General features: G+C 40.4%; 1 protein-coding gene across 2 annotated transcripts in view; it reads left to right on the plus strand.

Moving 5' to 3' along the window:
- The window catches only part of LOC110490038 (WW domain-containing adapter protein with coiled-coil), a 74,191-nt gene that overhangs the window by 18,277 nt on the left and 33,043 nt on the right, over nt 1–22,871 (plus strand). For both annotated transcript variants that reach the window (XM_021563136.2, XM_021563135.2), the window contains exons 5-6: nt 11,637–11,752; nt 16,936–17,057. In XM_021563136.2, the coding sequence (XP_021418811.1) occupies nt 11,637–11,752; nt 16,936–17,057 (238 nt within the window). The remainder of the gene's footprint in view (nt 1–11,636; nt 11,753–16,935; nt 17,058–22,871) is intronic.

A 22,871-nucleotide genomic window follows, 5' to 3' on the forward strand; every position in this document is an offset into this window, starting at 1 on the left:
ATACAAACAAAAACGAATGCTATGAATACAAAATTGATTAATTTCTCAAATTGCTAAATTATATTAAAAAGATTTTTAGTACCTTACCCTAGAGAGGTTATGTGGGACGCTAGCGTCCCACCTGGCCAACATCCAGTGAGATTGCAGAGCGCCAAATTCAAATACAGAAATACTCATTATAAAAATTCAGAAAACAAAATATATTTTACATAGTTTTAAAGATGAACTTCTTGTGAATCCAACCACTGTCAGATTTAAAAAATGCTTTACGGCGAAAGCATACCTTACGATTATTTGAGAACATAGCCCAGCAGACAAATCATTACAAACAGTAACCAGCCAAGTAAAAGAGTTACACAAGTCAGAAATAGAGATAATTAATCCCTTACATTTGATGGTTGAACTCAAAGACATACATTTACTCAATAAATGTTCCTTTTGTTCGATGGCCTCTTTATATCCAAAAATCTTCGTTTTGTTTGCGCTTTCTCTTCAGTAATCCACAGGCTCAAACGCAGTCAAAACAGGCAGACAAAATCCAATTTGTATCCGTAAAGTTCATAGAAACATGTCAAACGATGTTTATATTCAATCGTCAGGTTGTTTTTAGCCTAAATAATCGATAATATTTCAACCGGACAATAATGTTGTCAATATAAGATGTAAACAAGAAAGGCGCGCTCTCGGGATTGTGCATGAAAAAGCTCTGTGACACAGCAGGGTCCACTCATTAAGACTCCTCTTACTCCGTCATACTGTAATGGCATTGAATAGAAAAACTACACACACACACAAATCCTACTTCCTGAATGGATTTTTCTCAGGTTTTCACCTGCCAAATCAGTTCTGTTATACTCACAGACACTATTTTAACAGTTTTGGAAACTGTTGAGTGTTTTCGATCCAAATATGCATATCATATCTTCTGGACCCGAGTAGCAGGCAGTTTAATTTGGGCACGTTTTTCATCCAAAATTCTGAATGCTGCCCCCTACCCTAGATAAGTTAAACCTCTGGGATATCGTCCCACCTCGCCAACAGCCAGTGAAATTGCAGGGCGCCAAATTCAAAACAGAAATCCCATAATTAAAATTCCTCAAACATACAAGTATTTTACACCATTTTAAAGATAAACTTCTTGTAAATCCAGCCACAGTGTCCAATTTCTAATAGGCTTTACGGCGAAAGCACACAACGATTATGTTAGGTCAGCACCTAGTCACAGAAAACCATACAGCCATTTTCCAGCCAAGGAGAGGGCTCACAAAAGTCAGATATAGCGACTAAATTAATCACTAACCTTTGATCTTCATCAGATGGCACTCACAGGACTTACATCATAAATGTGTGTTTTGTTCGATAAAGTTAATCTTGATGTCCAAATACCTCCTTTTTGTTAGCGCGTTTAGTTCACAAATCCAAACTCACGAGGCGAGGGCAAGTCCAGGCGAAAGTTCAGACAAAGTCCAAAACGTTATTACAGTTCATAGAAACATGTCAAACGATGTATAGAATCAATCTTTAGGATGTTTTCATCAAAAATCTTCAATAATGTTTCAACTGGACAATTCCTTTTTCTTTAGAAATGAAAAGGAACGCAGTTACCTCTCACAGCCACGCGCATGATTTAGCTCATGGCATTCTGCCAGACACATGACTCAAACAGCTCTCATTCTCCCCCCATTCACAGTAGAAGCCTGAAACAAGGTTCTAACGACTGTTGACATCTAGTGGAAGTCTTAGGAAGTCCAATATAACCCAATTATCACTGTATATTCGATAGGCAATCACTTGAGGTTTGCAGTTTTTCAAATTTCCCACTTCCTGTTTAGATTTTTTCTCTGGTTTGCCTGCCATATAAGTTGTGTTATACTCACAGATATCATTCAAACAGTTTTAGAAACTTCAGAGGTTTTCTATCCAATATTAATAATATGCATATATTAGCAACTGGGACCGAGGAGCAGGCCGTTTACTCTGGGCACCTTTCAGCCAAGCTACTCAATACTGCCCCTGCAGCCATAAGAAGGTAACAAACTATAGTTTTGGCAAGCCTGTTAGGACTTCTACTTTGTGCATGACAAGTAATTTTTCCAACAATTGTTTACAGGCAGATTAGTTATAATTCATTCCTCTTAGAGCCATGTGAGACGCTAGCGTCCCACCTAGGCAACAGGAAATGGAAGTGCGCAATGCCAAATGCTAATAGTACTCGATAAAACTCAAACTTTCATTAAAACACATGCAGGGTACTGAATTAAAGCTACACTCGTTGTGAATCTAGCCAACATGTCAGATTTTTAAAATGCTTTTAGGCAAAAGCATGAGAAGCTATTATCTGATAGCATGCAACACCCCAAAATACCTGAAGGGGACGTAAACAAAAGAATTAGCGTAGCCGGCGCTACACAAAACGCAGAAATAAAATATAAAACATTCATTACCTTTGATGATATTCTTTGTTGGCACTCCTATATGTTCCATAATCATCACAATTGGGTCTTTTTCCCGATTTAAATCTGTCCATGTATGCCCAAAATGTAAATTTATATAGCCCTTCTGATCCATCCAAAAGCTCTGTTCCAAAACGCAAAATTTAAAAAATGTTTTAAAATTAAATAAGTTGCCAATATTCTTTGACAAAACACTTCAAACTTCTTTTGTAACCCAACTTTAGGTATTTGTAAACGTTAATAATCGATCAAATTGATCACTGGGCGATCTGTATTCAATAGCAGCTACTCTAGAAAACGTTGTCCTTTCTCTCTCTTCCAAAAGTCTCTTCCTGTATACTGGACGAAAGGAAGGATCTACTTCTCATTACACAAAGGATTTTTGCCAACGAAAATGGCAGTATTGGCGACATCGTGTGGAAGTTGTAGGAACTGCAAGCTCACCGTTATATATTTTTGCTTGCAATAAACAATTCAGAGACTGCCGGATTAATACTTTTCTGTGGTTTTTGTGACCAGGTTTTTCTTGGGATTTCGCTTGCTGTTCACGTTCTGTTATAGTCACAGACATTATTTAACCAGTTTTAGAAACTTCAGAGTGTTTTCTATCCACACATACTAATCATATGCATATACTATATTCCTGGCATGAGTAGCAGGACGTTGAAATGTTGCGCGATTTTTATCAAAATGTTGAAATAATTCAGGGGAGCTTTAAGAGGTTAGGACTTCTACTTTGTGCATGACAAGTAATTTTTCCAACAATTGTTTACAGGCAGATTAGTTATAATTCATTATCACAGATCCAGTGGGTTAGAAGTCAACTTAGTGTATGTAAACTGTGCCTTTAAACAGCTTGGAAAATTCCAGAAAATGTTGTCATGGCTTTAGAAGCATCTGATAGCCTAATTGACATCATTTTAGTCAATGACCCCAAGCATACTTCCAAAGGTGTGGCAAAATGGCTTAAGGACAACACAGTCAAGGTATTGGAGCGGCCATCACAATGCCCTGACCTCAATCCTATAGCAAATTTGTTGGCAGAACTGAAAAAGCGTGTGCAAGCAAGGAGGCCTACAAACCTGACTCGGTTACACCAGGTCTGTCAGGAGGAATGGGCCAAAATTCATCCAACTTATTGTGGGAAGCTTGTGGAAGGCTAACCAAAACATTTGACCCAAGTTAAACAATTTAAAGCCAATACTACCAAATACTAATTGAGTATGTAAACTTCTGACCAACTGGGAATGTGATGAAAGAAATAAAATCTGAAATAAATCATTCTCTACTATTATTCTGACATTTCAAGTTCTTAAAATAAAGTGGTGATTTTTTACTTGGAATAAATGTCAGGAATTGTGAAAAACTGAGTTCAGATGTATTTGGCTAACGTGTATGTGAACTTCTGACTTCCGCTTACATACTTACATCCCTTGACACCCCACCCCCCCAGGCACAAACATTGAGGGTTCATTGCAACCAACAGGCAGATTTTAGTATTACCCATTACTGCTGAATTCCATAATTCTAGTAATTGAAGATTACATGAACCTGCTTGTTAAAGCAATCTTGCTTGCAACCCAAAACGCACAAGAATAAACCACCAGGGTCCGGTTTCCATATAGCGATGGAACTTAGGCTTACGAGTGTTTTTTAACAATGCATCGTTCACTACAATTGGATGTTCTGGTGCCGCTCTGGAATGTAAGTTTTTCTTACATTTTGTCATACTGTATTTTTTTTCTTCTTCCAGGAATAAATAATTAAATGTTTTAATAATTGTTCCTACGATGGCCAAGATGTAACGTGCATTTCCCAAAAACACCACGCGGAGAACTTTTGCTAAGTACGTCGTTAGACCACCACATGTCAGTGATGGGATCGAAAGAAAAGTAGGGCTTATTAGGTTTACCCAATAATAATGCACTGAAACACAGATTGGGCACGTTATTGCGCACGTTGTTACAAATCAAATATATTGAGGAACTCAATTGACAAAATGGAATTCAATTGATTTAAATATGATAGGCTACATGGGCGTACATTTTCCAATCTTTTAATGCAGTCATCTACCAAGTTATTGGTAGTCAGACAAATAAACATCATGGTTTTAGCGGAGATCTTTCAATAGTGGCACAAGATGGCAAAAAAAAGCATCTAACGAAGCACTTACCTGCTACGAGTTGTCTGAGGCAGTCGGTAAATAACCAGCATTTTCAAGTGCAACTTTAGTAACGGTGGTTTTGGGAAACAGCTCAGCGATAACGATGCCCCTAAGAAGGTTCTAACGATGAACATGACCATAAAATGCTTTTAGGAAACCAGGCCCTGATCAGTTGATCTCTTGTTACTGTGTCAAGCGAGTTTGATACAGACAGCTGCGAGTATAGGTTCTCCACTACCACCCCCATTAAAATATTGACCTACCAGGGGCATCAGAAACCATAAAGCTGCTTCAATGTAAACATACTTATTAGGGTACAACAATATAGTTGGCCTATATATTTCGTTAAAACATTTCACCTTAATGTTGTAACTGCCATGTGTTTTTGCGATATTTCAACAACTTGATCTAAGCACCTCGCCTCTGTTTCGTCTACAAAATAAGGACAATAAATAAAAGTACTGGGGCGGATGGTTGCGCCATTTCCCTTAATGCAGATTCCATCTTTAAATGGCAAAATATTATAAACTCAGAAAAAAAAAGAAACTTCCTCTCTGTCAACTGTTTTATTTTCAGCAAACTTAACATGAGTAAATATTTGTATAAACATAAGATTCAACAACTGAGACATAAACTGAACAAGTTCCACCGACATGTGACTAACAAATGGAATAATGTGTCCCTGAACAAAGGGGCCAAAATCAAAAGTAAGTTGGTGTCTGGTGTGGCCACCAGCTGCGTTAAGTACTGCAGTGCATCTCCTCCTCATGGACTGCATCAGATTTTCCAGTTCTTGCTGTGAGATGTTACCCCACTCTTCCACCAAGGCCCCTTCAAGTTCCCAGACATTTCTGGGGGGAATGGCCCTAGCCCTCACCCTCCGATCCAACAGGTCCTAGACGTGCTCAATGGGATTGAGATCCGGGTTCTTCGCTGGCCATGGCAGAACACTGACATACCTGCCTTGCAGGAAATCACTCACAGAACGAGCAGTATGGCTGGTGGCATTGTCATGCTGGAGGGTCATGTCAGGATGAGCCTGCACGAAGGGTACCACATGAAGGAGGAGGATGTCTTCCATGTAATGCAAAGCGTTGAGATTGCCTGCAATCTCAGTCCGATGATGCTGTGACACACCGCCCCAGACCATGATGGACCCTCAATCGATCCCGCTCCAGAGTACAGGCCTCGGTGTAACACTCATTCCTTTGACGAGAAACGTGAATCTGACCATCACCCCTGGTGAGGCAAAACCGTGACTCGTCAGTGAAGAGCACCTTTTGCCAGTCATGCCTGGTCCAGCGACAATTGGTTTGTGCCCATAGGCGACGCGGTTGCCCGTGATGACTGGTGAGGACCTGCCTTACAACAGGCCTACTAGAAGTCCTAGTATGATGTTTAAAGCCTTTACAATGGTGATCTGTGAAGTTATCTGGACTTTTACGAATTATCTTTGATAGACAGGGTCCTGAAAAAGGAACATTTCTTTTTTTTTTTTGCTGAGTTTATATGCCATTTGATTACTTTGTTAGCCTACATTTTCATTTGATAAATAAATATAGATTATTTAAATCTAACAATTGACTTGATTTCGTAACACATTTCAAATATGGACAGTCCAGGGATATTTTTCCCCCGATCTTGATTAAAAATGACCTCGTCAGACAATTATTTTAAAGTCTTGTATTTGATTGATTAAATTGGAAACAAATGAAATAAGGGTAGGCTTCACCAACATTAGTTTTCCATTCATACGTGTCGGGTAAATTGTCACAGGACGTTTGCCTTGGTAAACGAGAAAATATCAGAATGATTGTCGAACGGATAGATAAATTGTCCTTTCGTCTTCTCAAAAAGTAGGTCTTTGATAGCAAGCAGGACCAAGGTAACACCGATATCAAGTGAAAACCTACAGGGGGAAACAGTCTTATGCTTCTATCAGCTGCTAGGCTAATTCCTCTCCTACTTTTGTTTTCATTTAAAAGATGTTAAGTGTGTGTGTCAAGTGGCTGGCCTCTTCAGTCAGTAATGAGCTGTGAAGCTGCTGTCTTGGATGAGTTCATGAACATTGGTTTCCCAAAGAACGGAGCCTGAACACGGCCTTGCCTTTCTTTGTTGTCCATAGACCCTAGTCCCTAATTATTGGATGACATTGAACATAATTCAAGTGTTTGTCACTTGTCAAAAATAAAGATCAGCAAAATGTATTTTATTTAACTTTATTATATTTAGCTGACTGGTACCATGCACACCATTACTCAACAGGCCTGTTAATACAACAAATTTGTATCTGTAGTCCCTGGGCAGGTGGTTTTCCGAATCAGGAAACATTATTGCCATGCTACCAATGTTGCTAGGAATTTGTCTTGGGTTTTGTACATGGAAGCATCCACCTCAAAAATCACAAAAACAGCAATATTTTGAAATCTTGAGAAGCCAGCCTTGTTGTCAGTTGGGTTAGCCAGCATCCGTCCCTCCGTCTCATCTCCCAACCAGCCCTGGTATCGGAGCCAAACCTTCATGCCCAGATAGACCCACACATCTTTTACATCTCACATTGCAAGCTCTTGCATCATATCTAATCCCTCTCTTGCTGCGGTATATATTTTTTGCCTCAACTCTTGATGGGATAAAATGCAGCGTTTTTATTTTCTCCTATCCTTACTTAATTTTCCCTTCTACTGCTCTTTCCTTTCCCGAATGTCGCCATCTTCTTGCCAAATGTCCCGTTCTCGCTCTCTCTCTCTCTCCCTTCTTACCGAAGATGTCCTCTTCTCTCCCCCCTCCATCTTTACCTAAATGCCCACTGCACCTCCTTCCTGTTCACTGTTCTCTCTCCCCCCCTTCTTACCTAAATGTCCTCCTCCCTCTCTACCCTGCAGGGCCTTCATAAAGTATTCAGACTTTTCCCACATTTTGTTACTCTGAATTTAAAATGGATTCCATTGAGACCATATGCACAAAAAAAAGAGATGTGTATGTATGTGTATATACACACACACACACAGTGGGGCAAAAAAGTATTTAGTCAGCCACCAATTGTGCAAGTTCTCCCACTTAAAAAGATGAGAGGCCTGTAATTTTCATCATAGGTACACCAACTATGACAGACAAAATGAGAAAAAAAATCCAGAAAATCACATTGTAGGATTTTTAATGATTTTTTTTTTACAAATTATGGTGGAAAATAAGTATTTGTTCAATAACAAAAGTTTATTTCAATACTTTGTTATATACCCTTTGTTGGCAATGACAGAGGTCAAATGTTTTCTCTAAGTCTTCACAAGGTTTTCACACACTGTTGCTGGTATTTTGGCCCATTCCCCCATGCAGATATCCTCTAGAGCAGTGATGTTTTGGGGCTGTTGCTGGGCAACACAGACTTTCAACTCCCTCCAAAGATTTTCTATGGGGTTGAAATCTGGAGACTGGCTAGGCCACTCCAGGACCTTGAAATGCTTCTTACGAAGCCACTCCTTCGTTGCCCGGGCGGTGTGTTTGGGATCATTGTCATGCTGAAAGACCCAGCCACGTTTCATCTTCAATGCCCTTGCTGATGGAATAAGGTTTTCACTCAAAATCTCACGATATATGGCCCCATTCTTTCCTTTACACGGATCAGTCGTCCTGGTCCCTTTGCAGAAAAACAGCCTCAAAGCATGATGTTTCCACCCCCATGCTTCACAGTAGGTATGGCGTTCTTTGGATGCAACTCAGCATTCTTTGTCCTCCAAACAAGACGAGTTGAGTTTTTACCAAAAAGTTCTATTTTGGTTTCATCTGACCACATGACATTCTCCCAATCTTCTTCTGGATCATCCAAATGCTCTCTAGCAAACTTCAGACGGGCCTGGACATGTACTGGCTTAAGCAGGGGGACACGTCTGGCACTGCAGGATTTGAGAGATGATCAGTGGTCTTCCACAAGTGTCTTCCATTTCCTAATAATTGCTCCCACAGTTGATTTCTTCAAACCAAGCTGCTTACCTATTACAGATTCAGTCTTCCCAGCTTGGTGCAGGTCTACAATTTTGTTTCTGGTGTCCTTTGACAGCTCTTTGGTCTTGGCCATAGTGGAGTTTGGAGTGTGACTGTTTGAGGGTGTGGACAGGTGTCTTTTATACTGATAACAAGTTCAAACAGGTGCCATTAATACAGGTAACGAGTGGAGGACAGAGGAGCCTCTTAAAGAAGAAGTTACAGGTCTGTGAGAGCTAGAAATCTTGCTTGTTTGTAGGTAACCAAATACTTGTTTTCCACCACAATTTGCAAATAAATTCATTAAAAATGATTTTCTGCATTTTTTTCCCCCTCATTTTGTCTGTCATAGTTGAAGTGTACCTATGATGAAAATTACAGGCCTCATCTTTTTAAGTGGAAGAACTTGCACACTTGGTGGCTGACTAAATACTTTTTTGCCCCACTGTACATACACACAGTATATCACAAAAGTGAGTACACCCCTCACATTTTTGTAAATATTTGAGTATATCTTGTCGTGTCTTTGGCTATGCCGGATTAAGTGATATGACATGCTATTCTATAAAATAATTTCTCCGTAATTAATATCACCTGATTGAGCTCATCATGTAAATGTAATTAACTAGAGAGTCGGGCACCACAAAATAATATTTATAGAGCTGTTATCTTCCGAATAAACCCTTAAAGACCTAGTAATATTTTACTTAATAGCAGTCAACATTAATCGTCATCTTACTTCAGTCTCATCTGAAAGTTGTACATTTCTGCAAGAACCCTGGCTAACAATTTGAAACAGCAATACAAAATTTGGTTTAATAATTTATTTACTAAATACCTAACTAATCACACAAGCACATAATTAAATCATAACTTGATTACAAATTACGTCATAAAGGAAAACATCCCTAGCGGGCTCAACAGATATGACCGCTTGTTACACAAAGGAAAAGGGGCTGGGTTGAGTGAAAGAGCGGGAAGACAGGAACAAAGTCGAAGCTGTGCTATCGTAAATACAGTATCTTATGCATTCTAAATTACCGGCCATTTGGAAAAGGAAAATGCAATAGATATTTACTCTGAGCTACGCTTCAGTAGGTTGGTCGTAGATGGAAGACCGTGTTGCCAAACCGAGTCCTTTGTCCTTTGAAGAATGTCTCTGGTGGTCAATTGGATACGTTGTGGTAATGTTGTTGTGTGGTAGATGGGATACTCTCTGTTCCTTCCTAACCTGCGTTTGCAGCTGCGGTCGCTAACTCAGCGGCTAGGAGGTTTCACTTCTGTCGTGAATAAGAGTTCAAAGTTCATACCATTCGCAACCAAAGCTCATGCTGATGTTGGCTTCGTTCTGTAGTTATTATCTGAACCATTCTGACATCGGACCGTCGTCCTCACATCCTCGGAACAGGAAGTTCTGATGTCGTCAAGGATTTATATAGGAAGGGAGAGGAGGGTGCGTTTGAAAAGTTTTATAGCCCATGTCCCTTCACAGAGCCGGGCCACTCAGTGAGCAGCCCTAACTTATGAAAACCCACATCTCACATTTTAGAAGCTAATATCACATGTCATCCCGTCACAAATAATTTCATATTAAAACATTTTAAATTGAACAACAATTCCATGTGAATCCGATAACTCTGTGTAGACTTTCCACTGTAGAGTTTGTCATCTTATCATTGATTAGAATGTCTCAGATGACAACCGAACTGACATCATATTCATTAAGTACCACTGCATATGTTCAATTGTTCTGATTACCAGAATATAATTTCCCCCCACCTACTGATGATCCCAGAATCTCTGTTAACCACACTCCCTCATACTGAAAAGATATACTCAAATATTTACAAAAATGTGTGTGGTGTACTCACTTTTGTGATATACTGTGTGTGTGTGTATGTGTGTGTATATATATATATATATATATATATATATATATATATATATATATATATATATATATATATATATATATATATATATATATATATATATATATATATATATATATATATATATATATATATATATGCACAAAAATATTATTTCGCACAGATCTGTTTACACCCCTGTAAATCATTATTTATTATTTGCAAAAATAATCTGTCCACCTGACGGGTGTGCCATATCAAGAAGCTTATTAAACAGCATGATCATTGCACAGTTGCACCTTGTGCTGAGGACAATAAAAGTTACTCCACAATACTAACCTAAATGAGTGAAAAGAAGGAAGCCTATACATAATATAAATAATCGAAAACATGCCTGAGTACCACACTCCATATTTTGTGGATATCAAGAAACAGAATAGAGCTAAGCACAGGCAAAATACTAGAGGAAAATCTGGTTGTCTGCTTTCCAACAGACACTGGGAGACAAATTCACCTTTCAGCAGGACAATAACCTAAAACACAAGGCCAAATATTCACTGCTTACCAAGACTATGCTGAATGTTCCTGGGTGGCATCTATGGCAAGAGTTAAATGGCTGTCTAGCGACAACCAACTTGATAGAGCTTGAAGAATTGTTTTAATTCATGTGTAATTCATGTGTATGGTACAATCCAGGTGTGCCAAGCTCTTAGACTTACCCAGAAATACTCAGTTGTAATTGCTGCCATATGTGATTAACATTTCTTGACTCTGGTGTGAATACTTATGTAAATCAGATATTACTGTATTTCAATAAATTTACTTTAACTTCTAAAAACATGTTTTGTCTTTGTCATGGTGTATTGTGTGTAGATGAGAGAGAAATAAATGTTATTCATTTTGAATTCCCACTGTAACACAACAAAGTTGAATAAGTGAAGGTGTATGAATACTTTCTGAAGACATTGTAGATGCCCTCAGTCTGCTTGCTTGCTTGTGGTGGCACGATGCACAGAATGATGGCTTGCCATAACTCTCTGTGGTTCATGACACCTGGTAGGTCCGCCGTTGTGAGACCAGGAAGTTGGCCTCAACGTAAAATGCTGCCCTCTCCCTCACTCACCTTTTTCCTTTCTCCCTTACATAAATGTCCTCTTCCCTACTCCTCAGCCATATGAAGATAAAGATGACTGGTCAGAGCACATCAGTTCCTCTGGGAAGAAGTACTACTACAACTGCAGGACCGAGGTCTCCCAGTGGGAGAAACCCAAAGAGTGGCTGGAGAGGTATGCATTACGCCATTTTCATTAACATAATACCGATTTCACACTACTGAGCCTAGTTGAGCTGAACTGTGCTGGCTGGCCTGGTTTTCTATTCATTTTTAAAATGCTTGTCTCTTAAGTCCTTGATGAGCCGTAAAACTGATGTCTGAATTCATAAACACCGCTTACCAAAAAACTGAGACTAAGTTGGCTTTGCTTTGCTCTACCCTGGTCCTGATTTGTTATTGCATTAAATGTAACATAAGCCATATTGTTTGTAAGTTACCATTCCATTTGTAGGGCCTTAAATCCACATTTCGGAGAACGTGGACAGAATCTTGGAATACAGACACTTAAAACTGCTATTCAACAATATTAAAAAATGTATTGAACTTAGTATGAAATCAACTACATTTGTTGAAATTATTAGAAAATGCATTAATTAAGTGAAACTGATGCATTTTTTTAATGACTTATGATTTTCATATTTCTGGAACTTTCTGAAACGGCGTGTAGTGCAGGTATGATTAAGGCAGCCCCCCGCACCTCACTGATTCAGGGGGGTTGGGTTAAATGCGGAAGACACGTTTCATTTGAATGCATTGTTGTACCACTGACTAGGTATCCATCCACCTTTCCTTTCTTCATTTTGTGTAGCCGTTAGCGATGATGCTTATAATTACAAAAGTTCTGGTAGAAATGAAAAGGCTTTCCAGAAAAACTTTTCCAGTTAAATTTTAACTACAAAGTAGCCTTCTCGTGAACCAGGCTTCCCTAAAACAGGAAGCATGGGGAAGTTCCATGGCAGTAATCCTCTAAAGAGAGTTTGGAAACCTGGTGCATGCGCAGCCCCCTCCTGTACTCCCTGTTCACCCATAAATGCGTGGCCACGCACGCCTCCAACTCAATCAAGTTTGCAGACGACACAACAGTAGTAGGCTTATTACCAACAATGACGAGACGGCCTACAGGGAGGAGGTGAGGGCACTGGGAGTGTGTTGCCAGGAAAATATCCTCACTCAACGTCAACAAAACAAGATAATTGTGGACTTCGGGAAACAGCAGAGGGAGCACCCCACCTATCCACATTTACGGGGCCGCAGTGGAGAAGGTGGAATGCTTCAAGTTCTTTGGCGTACACATCACTGACAAACTGAAATGGTCCACCCACACAGTCTGGTGAAGAAGGTGCAAACAGTGCCTCTTTAACCTCAGGAGGTTGAAGAAATTTGGCTTGGTACCTAAAACCCTAACAAACTTTTACAGAGGCACAATTGAGAGCATCCTGTCGGGCTGTATCACCGCCTGGTATGGCAACTGCACCGCCCGCAACCGCAGGGCTCTCCAGAGGGTGGTGTGGTCTGCCCAACGCATCACGGGGGCAAACTACCTGCCCTCCAGGACACCTACATCACCTGATGTCACAGGAAGGCCGAAAAGATCAAGGACAACAACCACCCGAGCCACTGCCTGTTCACCCCGCTATCATCCAGAAGGCGAGGTCAGTACAGGTGCATCAAAGCTGGGACCGAGAGACAGAAGCTGTTTTTCAATCTCAAGGCCAATCAGACTGTTAAATAGCCATCACTAGCACATTAGAAGCTGCTGCCTATATACATAGACTTGAAATTACTTACTGGCCACTAATAATGTTTACATATTTTCTATTTCTCATCTCGTATATACTGTATTCTATTCTACTGTTAGTATATGCCGCCCTGACATTGCTTGTCCATATATTTCTATTTTCTCCTTTACTTAGATTTGTGTGTATTGGGTATATGTTGTGAAATTGTTAGATATTACTCCACTGTTGGAGCTAGGAACAATAATTTTGCTACACCCGCAATAACAGCTGCTAAACAAGTGTATGTGACCAATAACATGTTATTTTATTTGATCAGTGACGCCTCGCAACACGTCAAACCAATTAAATGCCTTGCTTTGGCGGAGCTCCAAAGGCGCTCACCAGATTAGTGCCTTAGGAGCAACCGTGCAAAAATTAATCAAATAAATTTAACCTCTAATGCTAATCTCCAGGAAGCCTAATTGTCTCCTTATTTCCATACTGTACTTGCATGACAAGGGTTGGATTTCCACTAAACAATTTTATGTCCGCACTGACAAGGCATGTACAAAACCTGGTATATGGTTTGCCTCATACTGAACATTGTCTACTGGTATCATTTTAAACTGCACATATAACTCGACATGTAAACAGTGTATGAGTTTAGCTATTCTCTGCTTCAGATGAGATGCCCATAAGGCCAGTAATGCCATCATACTGTAGGCTTATGGCTGCATTGGCGATGCATGTCTTATGATAAGCTGCAAATGGATTCACATAGCTAATATACTGAGGGTGACAATCAAATAAAACAGATTGGACATGTTCATTTGGGAATACAACAGACACATTAGACAGAACACCACCCCCTCTTGATTGTGATGTGATTCATCAACATTGACACTAGTTCATTTTTAATAATGGTTTAACACAATGCAAGCAGTCCGGGTAGCCGTTTGATTACCTGTATAATAGATGGATAAAATAAGTATTTTTTTTGTCCTAGACTTGGTACTCCGGTACCGCTTGCCATGCAGTAGTAGAGAGAACAGCCCATGACCAGGGTGGCTGGGATTTTTGACAAGTTTTAGGGCCTTCCTCTGACACCGCCTGGTGTAGATGTCCTGGATGGCAGGCAGCTTTGCCCCAGTAATGTACTGGGCCATACGCACTATCCTCTAGTGCCTTGCAGTTGGAGGCTGAGCAATTGCCGTACCAGGCAGTGATGCAACCAGTGACGCTCTCGATGTTGCAGCTATAGACCCTTTTGAGGATCTCAGGACCCATGCCAAATCTTTTTAGTTTCCTGAGGTGGAATAGGCTTTGTCGTGCCCTCTGCACGACTGTTTTGGTGTGTTTGGACCATTATAGATTGTTGATGTGGACACCAAGGAACTTGAAGCTCTCAACCTGCTCTATTACAGCCCTGTCGGTGAGAATGGGGGAGTGCTCGGTCAGGTGAACAAAAACTCCAGACCAGTTGTGGCCAACCTTGCTCCACTGATCCCTGATCTACAGGGTGAGCAGACTTCAATTCCAGCCCAGCAATAGCGCACTTGACTCAACTCATAAGGTTGAATCGGGTGTGTTATTGCTTGTCTGAAACAGACGCCTGCACATCCAGCAGACCTTCAGCATGATTGGTCTGCTCCAATTGTTGTCGATTATAACTATTTTTGTATACAACATTTGCTAACATAGGTAGGCCTGCACATGTAACCCATGGCATATAGGATATGCCCTTAGTCTGTTGGGGCATTCATTGGGACCTCTCCATCTGCAAACAGGCTTTGACAGCTTTCCATGTCTGAAGACAGAAAACATCACAGAAATCGTGTTCATAATACTCAAATTAGACAGAACTGAATATTATTTTGCCATTTATCGCTCTGTCCTCAGTTTTCCCATCTAGGGACTGGAACTATGAAAAAATTCTCCAATGTCCTCCCACAAAATGACCTGCCCTAGCCAATAGCTAGCCTAGGCAGCCAATAGTGCATGGGCACTAGATCTGCACAATCTGCTGCCTAGGTTATTAGCCTACACTCTCCCTTCAATGACAGCAGCAATTTCACTCTCTTTCATGGCTGTTATTTACGCTTTTGGTGACTATTTTTAATTTACAATGATTGCATCAGAATAGCTAGCTAATAGGATGTTGGGTGATTACATTTAATTCCCTTAGCTAAATAGTGTGGAAAGTTGGCTAGCTAGCAGCTCAGTTGTGTTAGCCTACAAAGTCGCCTACTTGTAGCCAGCCAGCTAGCTAATAATACATTGTTTAATAAAGAAAACCATTTATTTACTTACCTTTGCTGTTTGACCAAGGACTCAATCTTAAATGTTTTTGGTGGTAGCACAGCCAGTGGCCACGTGGACGAATCGAGACTAGGGGAAAAAAGTGTTTGTCATCAGCATAATCCACTTTCAATTTCTATAAATAGCAGACTATCGGCCACACTTAAACTAGCATAGGCAACAACTACCCGGATGGAAAACAGTGACTCATATAACACACTGTTCTATGGGCGTGTGGGTGGAGGGTTCTTGAAATGTAACATCCAATCAAAATCCCAGTCGACCATTCAAAACGGTTTTGCAATACAAAATTCTCTAGGCCTCAAAGTGAGGCGTGACAACAACGTGATTTGAGGTATGGCAACGTGAGACTAGCCTTCCTGACAGAATGATATCATTATTTGCATCAATCCTGTGGCCGTTTTGTTTTGCAAATTTTGCAATCACAGGAGCGCTACAGAAACATTGCTAACCAAACAACAGTCTCTGACTGGTACACACTTGAATTGAAGGGTAACTACACCCAAAACCCAGACATTTCTTTAGGTTTGTTTTCCCATCATTATAATTTCAACACTGCAAATTGACCACAACTAAGCCCAACAATAGATTGTATTTGAAAATAACAATTTCATACCTTGATTGAGACGCGATCACATGCTTTATTAGTTAGACCACTTTAGTTAAAACACAAATTTCCTAAATGAATTGCCAATCCCTGATTTTAGAACGTTTTGTTTTTCTATTAAAAAGGTAGCATTTTTGTGAACAGAAACTGGGAAAAACAAAAACCTGAACTAAAAGGAGAAAATGGAATTTGGGGAGAAACTAAACTCAATCAAATGTATTTATAAAGCCCTTTTTACATCAGCCGATGTCACAAAGTGCTATACAGAAACCCAGCCTAAAAGCCCAAACAGCAAGCAATGCAGATGGAGAAGCACGGTGGCTAGGGAAAAACTCCCTAGGAAGAAGCCATGCTCTGAGGGGTAGCTGGTCCTCTTCTGACTGTGCTGGGTTGAGATTATAACAGTACATGGCCAAAATGTTCAAACGTTCATAGATGATCCGCAGGGTCAAATAATTATAATAATAGTGGTTGTAGAGGGTCGGCACCTCAGGAGTAAATTTTAGTTGGCTTTTCCATACAGATTAAACTGAATCGGGCAAAAAATTCAAACATATTATATAGGGCTCTACCTTTGCGCAGATCTTCCTCATCTTTGAGTGACAATGTGTTTTACTTACCTTAGGGCCCTGGTCAAAAGTAGTGATGGATGGATGGTGACATTTGAGATGCAATCTTAAGCTCTAACTTGACTGTTTGTTTGTTTCCCAGAGAGCAGAGGCAGAAGGAGTCCTCCACTAAGTTGACGCCGGTCAACAGTTTCCCCAAAGACAGGGACTACAGACGGGAGGCCATGCAGCAGGCTACATCAGCCACTGGCTTTACTGCTGCTAGTAAGTCTTTTAAAAATAGTTTTTTTATACAAGGTCTCCCATTGAGGTACAAAAGTAGGCTTGGCCGGTGTCATGCCTTCATACCGACCTTGTGCCATACTGGGATATTCGGTAATACCTGCACTAAGCACAAGGGGAGCTATTTTCGAACCACACAGCCTCTGTAATCCGAAGGTTAGCAATGCTAACAAGTACATGTAAAATCCCATAGAGAATTCTAACTAAATGGTAACGAGCGCATTGCAAATATTTTATACGGTCTCTGATCTAAACTATTTAACGACAGACATCCCAGTTCATACAAGTAACTCTAAAATGCTACTCAGTTTGCTGCATGCCCAAAACATAGACTGCAAGGCTCTTGATCCAGGAGGGGGTTCTATTTATTTATTTATTTTACCTTTCTTTAACCAGGCAAGTCAGTTAAGAACAAATTCTTATTTTCAATGACGGCCTAGTGGGTTAACTGCCTGTTCATGGGCAGAACGACAGATTTGTACCTTGTCAGCTCGGGGGTTTGAACTTGCAACCTTCCGGCTACTAGTCCAACGCTCTAAACACTAGGCTACCCTGCCGCCCCTATGCGACGCTTGATTTTGGTAGAAGCTAACCGCTTAGCTAGATAGCCAACTAGCTACTAAATTATCAAACGCACATCAAATGCACAACTGCAGAGCATTTACAACATTTTAGACAGTTATCTTAACTATTAAGTTATCTTGCTGGCAAACATTTAGTTGTGAATTCCATACTGTAACTACATCTAGGGTTTCAAAGGGTCAGTAAAATTTCCAGACATTTTCCATGGGAAGTTAAGCCTTGAAATTTAGCTTAAATTCATGAAAAAAGTTGCCTTATAACAGTGAACCTTTTTTTGTGGGATATACATAAGGCAATTCTAGGTCTTGTGGCATATTTTGGTTAAACTATCCCCAATTCAATGGAATTGCAACCCTCTGCATGCACAGTGCATTCTTCCATCACATGTACAGCTGATTCTCAAGATCTTGCACACTAATGAGATGCTTTTGAGCCCACACTACACTGTCTGGGCCAAGGACAACATGCTTTCTGGTAAGTTTTGATTACAACACTGGGTGGGGTGAATATATTTTATGACTTACCCTACCGTTCAAAAGTTTGGGGTCACTTAGAAATGTCCTTTTTAAAAAAAATAAAATCACATTTTTGTCCTTTAAAATAACACCAGAAATACAGTGTAGACGTTGTAAATGACTATTGTAGCTGGAAACAGGCCCATTATCAGCAACCATCACTCCTGTGTTCCAATGGCACGTTGTGTTAGAAAACCGTTTTGCAATTGTTAGCACAGGTGAAAACTGTAGTGCTGATTAATGAAGCAATTACAACTGGCCTTCTTTAGACTAGTTGAGTATCTGTAGCGTCAGCATTTGTGGGTTCAATTACAGGCTCAAAGTGTCCAGAAACAAAGGCCTTTCTTCTGAAACTCGTCAGTCTATTCTTGTTTTGAGAAATGAAGGCTATTCCATGCGAGAAATTGCCAAGAAACTGAAGATATTGTACAACGCTGTGTACTACTCCCTTCACAGGGCAGCACAAACTGTCGCTAACCAGAATAGAAAGAGGAGTGGGAGGCCCCGGTGCACAACTGGGCAAGAGGACAAGTACATTAGAGTTGAGTAACAGACACCTCACAAGAACTCAACCAGCAGGGTCATTAAATAGTACCCAGTCTCAAAGTCAACCGTGAAGAGGCGACTCCAACAGCTCCTCTGTCCAGTGTGTGTGTTCTTTTGCCCATCTTAATCTTTTATTTTTATTGGCCAGTCTGAGATATGGCTTTTTCTTTGTAACTCTGCCTAGAAGGCCAGCATCCCAGTGTCGCATCTTCACCGTTGACGTTCAAAACCACTCTTATAATTATCTGGTATTTGTGACTTGGTGTTTTCAGATCATTTTAATCTAAGGCTGTCATTGTCTCAGTGAAAGTGTAGTCACTTACTGGAGATACTGCAGGAGTGGTGGTGGCTCATGTTGGTGAGCGTGTTCCTGTGCTGTACAGCCAGATGGGGAGGACAGTCTAGCAGGGGCTTCTAACCAGACTTCAAAAGCCTATTGATTTGAGATGGTTTGAATCATTAGAATATTTATCCAAGCTAGAACTACTGTGTACAGTGGGGTCTGAAATTGACACCCTTGATAAAGATGAGCAATAATGACTAAAATAAATAATTCAAATACTGAGCTATATTGTATGCTCAAGAAAATTGGGAAAGTATATTTACAATTTGCTCAAATACATCAAAAGTTAGGTAGGGGTCAAAATTGACACCCCTGAAGATTATAAATAAAGCAGTCAAAAGTTTATTTGGTCCCATATTCCCAGCATTCAATGACTACATCGCTTGTGACTCTACCAACTTGGATGAATCTACCCACAATACCCCATAGTGAGAAAGCATAAATAGATTTTTAGTAATGTTTGCTAATTTATTAAAAATAACCTGAAATATGACATTTACAATTGTATTCAGACTCCGGGCTCTGGCTGGGCCACTCAAGGACATTCAGAGCCACTCCTGCATTGTCTTGGCTGAGTGCTTAGGGTCATTGCCTGTTTTTAAAATGTATTTTTATTTAACTAGGCAAGTCAGTTAAGAACACATTGATTTACAATGATGGCCTACCCCGGCCAAACCCAGACGGCGTTGGGCCAATTGTGCGCCACTCTATGGGACTCCCGATCACGGCTGGTTGTGATACAACCTGGAATAGAACCAGGGTCTGTAGTGATGCCTCTAGCACTGCGATGCAGTGCCTTAGAACGCTGCGCCACTCAGGTGCCTGTTGGTGAACCTTCGACCCAGTCTGAGATCCTGAGCGCTCTGGAGCAGGTTTTCATCAAGGATCTCTCTATACTAGGCTACCTGTGGAGGCAGGTAGTCTAGTGGTTAGAGCGTTGGGCCAGTAACCGAAAGGTTGCTGGATCAAATCACAGAGCTGATCTCTTGTTCTGCCCCTGAACAAGGCAGTTAACCCACTTGTTCCCCTGTAGGCCATCGTTTTTCTTAGCTGGAGTGCTTAGTTAAAGGTTTATAAAAAAAATAAAAAACGTCCCTTTTCTCTGTTCATCGTTGCCTCGATCCTGACTGGTCTCCCAGTCCCTTTCGCTAAAAAACATCCCCATAGCATGATGCTGCCACCACCATGCTTCACCGTAGGGATGGTTCCAGGTTTCCTCCAGATATGATGCTTGGCATTCAGGCCAAATTTCTTGGTTTCATCAGACCAGAGAATCTTGTTTCTCATGGTCCTTTAAGTGCCTTTTGGCAAACTCCAAGGGGGCTGTCATGTGCCTTGAACTGAGGAGTGGCTTCTGTCTGGCGTCTCTACCATAAAGACCTGATTTGGTGGAGTGCTGCAGAGATGGTTGTCCTTCTGGAAGGTTCTTCTGTCTCCGCAGAGGAACTCTAGAGCTCTAGTCAGAGTGACCATCAGGTTCTTGGTCACCTCCCTCACCAAGGCCCTTCTCCCCCGATTGCTCAGTTTCGCTAGGAATGCTGGAGAAATGTTTTGATACCTTTCCCCAGATCTGTGCCTCGACACATTCCCATCTCGGAGCTCTACGGACAAATCCTTCGACCTCATGGCTTGGTTTTTGCTCTGACATGCACTGTCAACCTTAGATAGGTGTGTGCCTTTCCAAATCATGTCCAATCAATTGACTTGACCACAGGTGGACTGCAATCAAGTTGAAGAAACCTCAAGTCTGATCATTGGAAACAGGATGCAGCTGAGCTCAATTTCGAGTCTCATAGCAAAGGGTCTGAATATTTATTTTTTATTGTGTGTAGATTGAGACATTTTTGAATAAGACTGTAACGTAACAAAATGTGGAAAACGTCTGAAGGCACTGCCACAACAGGTGTAAATGTGGCATGACAAGTTCTGTCAGCTGTTATGACCATGTCATAATGTGTTATGACACTGGGTGTCAAGTTAAGTGTTACCCAATTGAGCATACAATATATTTTGTACAGTCATTATTGCTCATCTTTATCAAGTGTCAATAATTTCAGACCCTACTATATGAATGTCACTCGCTCGACACACCCACTTGCTGAGTTGTCATTTGAAAATGCGATTCCACTTTTGAGGCAGTTTCCACTGGAGCGGACTCTGTCTTTAATAAACTTGTCTGTTGCCCAGAGGCATTCTTGTACACTGCACTTGCCAGTATCACTTGTTTATTAGGCTAAGCTTTCGTCTTGGCCTCTTAACTTCTTTGGGGTACCCCCCCCCTCCTCCTAAAGACATACCCTAATCTAACTGCCTGTAGCTCAGGCCCAGAAGCAAGGATATGCATATTCTTGGTATCATTTGAAAGGAAACACTGAATTTTGTGGAAATGTGAATTGAATGTAGGAGAATATAACACAATAGATCTGGTCGAAGAAAATACAAGGAAATAAACATACATTTTCTGTTTTTATTGTTGCTGCATCTTTCAAACGACCAAGAACAGCCAAACATACAGATAGGATGCTGGGGATGATTTGAATGAAGAAAAGATGGCAACAATAGCTGAGCAAAGGTTTAGACAGAACTTCAAAAATGAGCGAGCTACATGACATTGAGCATGAAGTCACCCAAATGTCCCACACAAATGTAACCAAATGTACCTAAGTGGCCAAATTGGTACAGTGATACATTTTGAAGGAAGTAACTATATACATAAATGCTATTCTAACACACACCCGAAAAAATCTATATAGAAAAAAATAAAAAATAAAAAAATAACGAGGGTAACTATTTACTTGGTCTCGCTTTCTCTATCAATTTCCTCTATAACTTGGGTTAAATCTGTATACCTAGACTTTGTTTTAGCTTTTCCTGATTTATTTGCCATAATTTAAATATATAAACTTGCTGAAAATTCTATTGACTATGTACTGCTATGCGTAACACTCGTGGCTCCGTCAAGTAGGATTTGCAATGGCGAATTAACCTCTTTTACACCAGAGTTTACGACAAAGGCTGGTCTTCAAACGTATAACCATTAGATATTGCCGTTTACCTAAACTCATTGGCTATCTTCCAAGCTAGATTTCAAGATGATCAGTGGTCATTGGGCCAAAATGCAGTCAATCAACGTTAGACCGGTCCTAACATTGGTGCGCAATGAGGTCGTTGATTGGTGTCTTCAAAACGGTTTGTTTCGGTCAATACATCCAGGGAAAAGAACAGTCAAGTATGGTTGTGGTAGTAACAACCAGAGGATTGAAACCAACACCAACAACTGGATAAACGTATGTTTAGTGTGTATAATTACCATGAACGCTTCATCCAAAGTTGAATGAGACGGAAATCACGACGCAAGCGGTTTACAAATGTTTTGTGTTAGGCTATAAAAATGGATGTTATCAAGCAAAACGAACATTCACTGTGTAGTTAGGACACTTGGCATTGCCACCAGAGGAAGATCTTCAAAGGTAAGCAATTTATTTTATTGTTATCTGACTTTCGTTACGCTAATTAATGCTTGGTTGGAAAATACTAGTAATACTCGTGTGTGCGGGGAGCTGTCCTCAGAAAATCGCATGGTTTGCTTTCACAGTAAAGCCTTTTTAAATCTGACACAGCGGCTGGATTAATAAGACGTTCATCTTTTAAATTATTTAAGATGCATGTATTTACAAGAATGTTTACTATAACAAATGGTGTATTTAGAATGTTAGCGCTCTGCAGTTTCACCCGGATGTTGGCCTGGTGGGGCGTTAACCTCTCTAAGGTTGGTGAGACGCTAAGTTACATTTAACTTGTTGTAAATCC

This window comes from Oncorhynchus mykiss, chromosome 15 (genome assembly GCF_013265735.2).
Source record: "Oncorhynchus mykiss isolate Arlee chromosome 15, USDA_OmykA_1.1, whole genome shotgun sequence".
Lineage (NCBI taxonomy): Eukaryota > Metazoa > Chordata > Actinopteri > Salmoniformes > Salmonidae > Oncorhynchus > Oncorhynchus mykiss.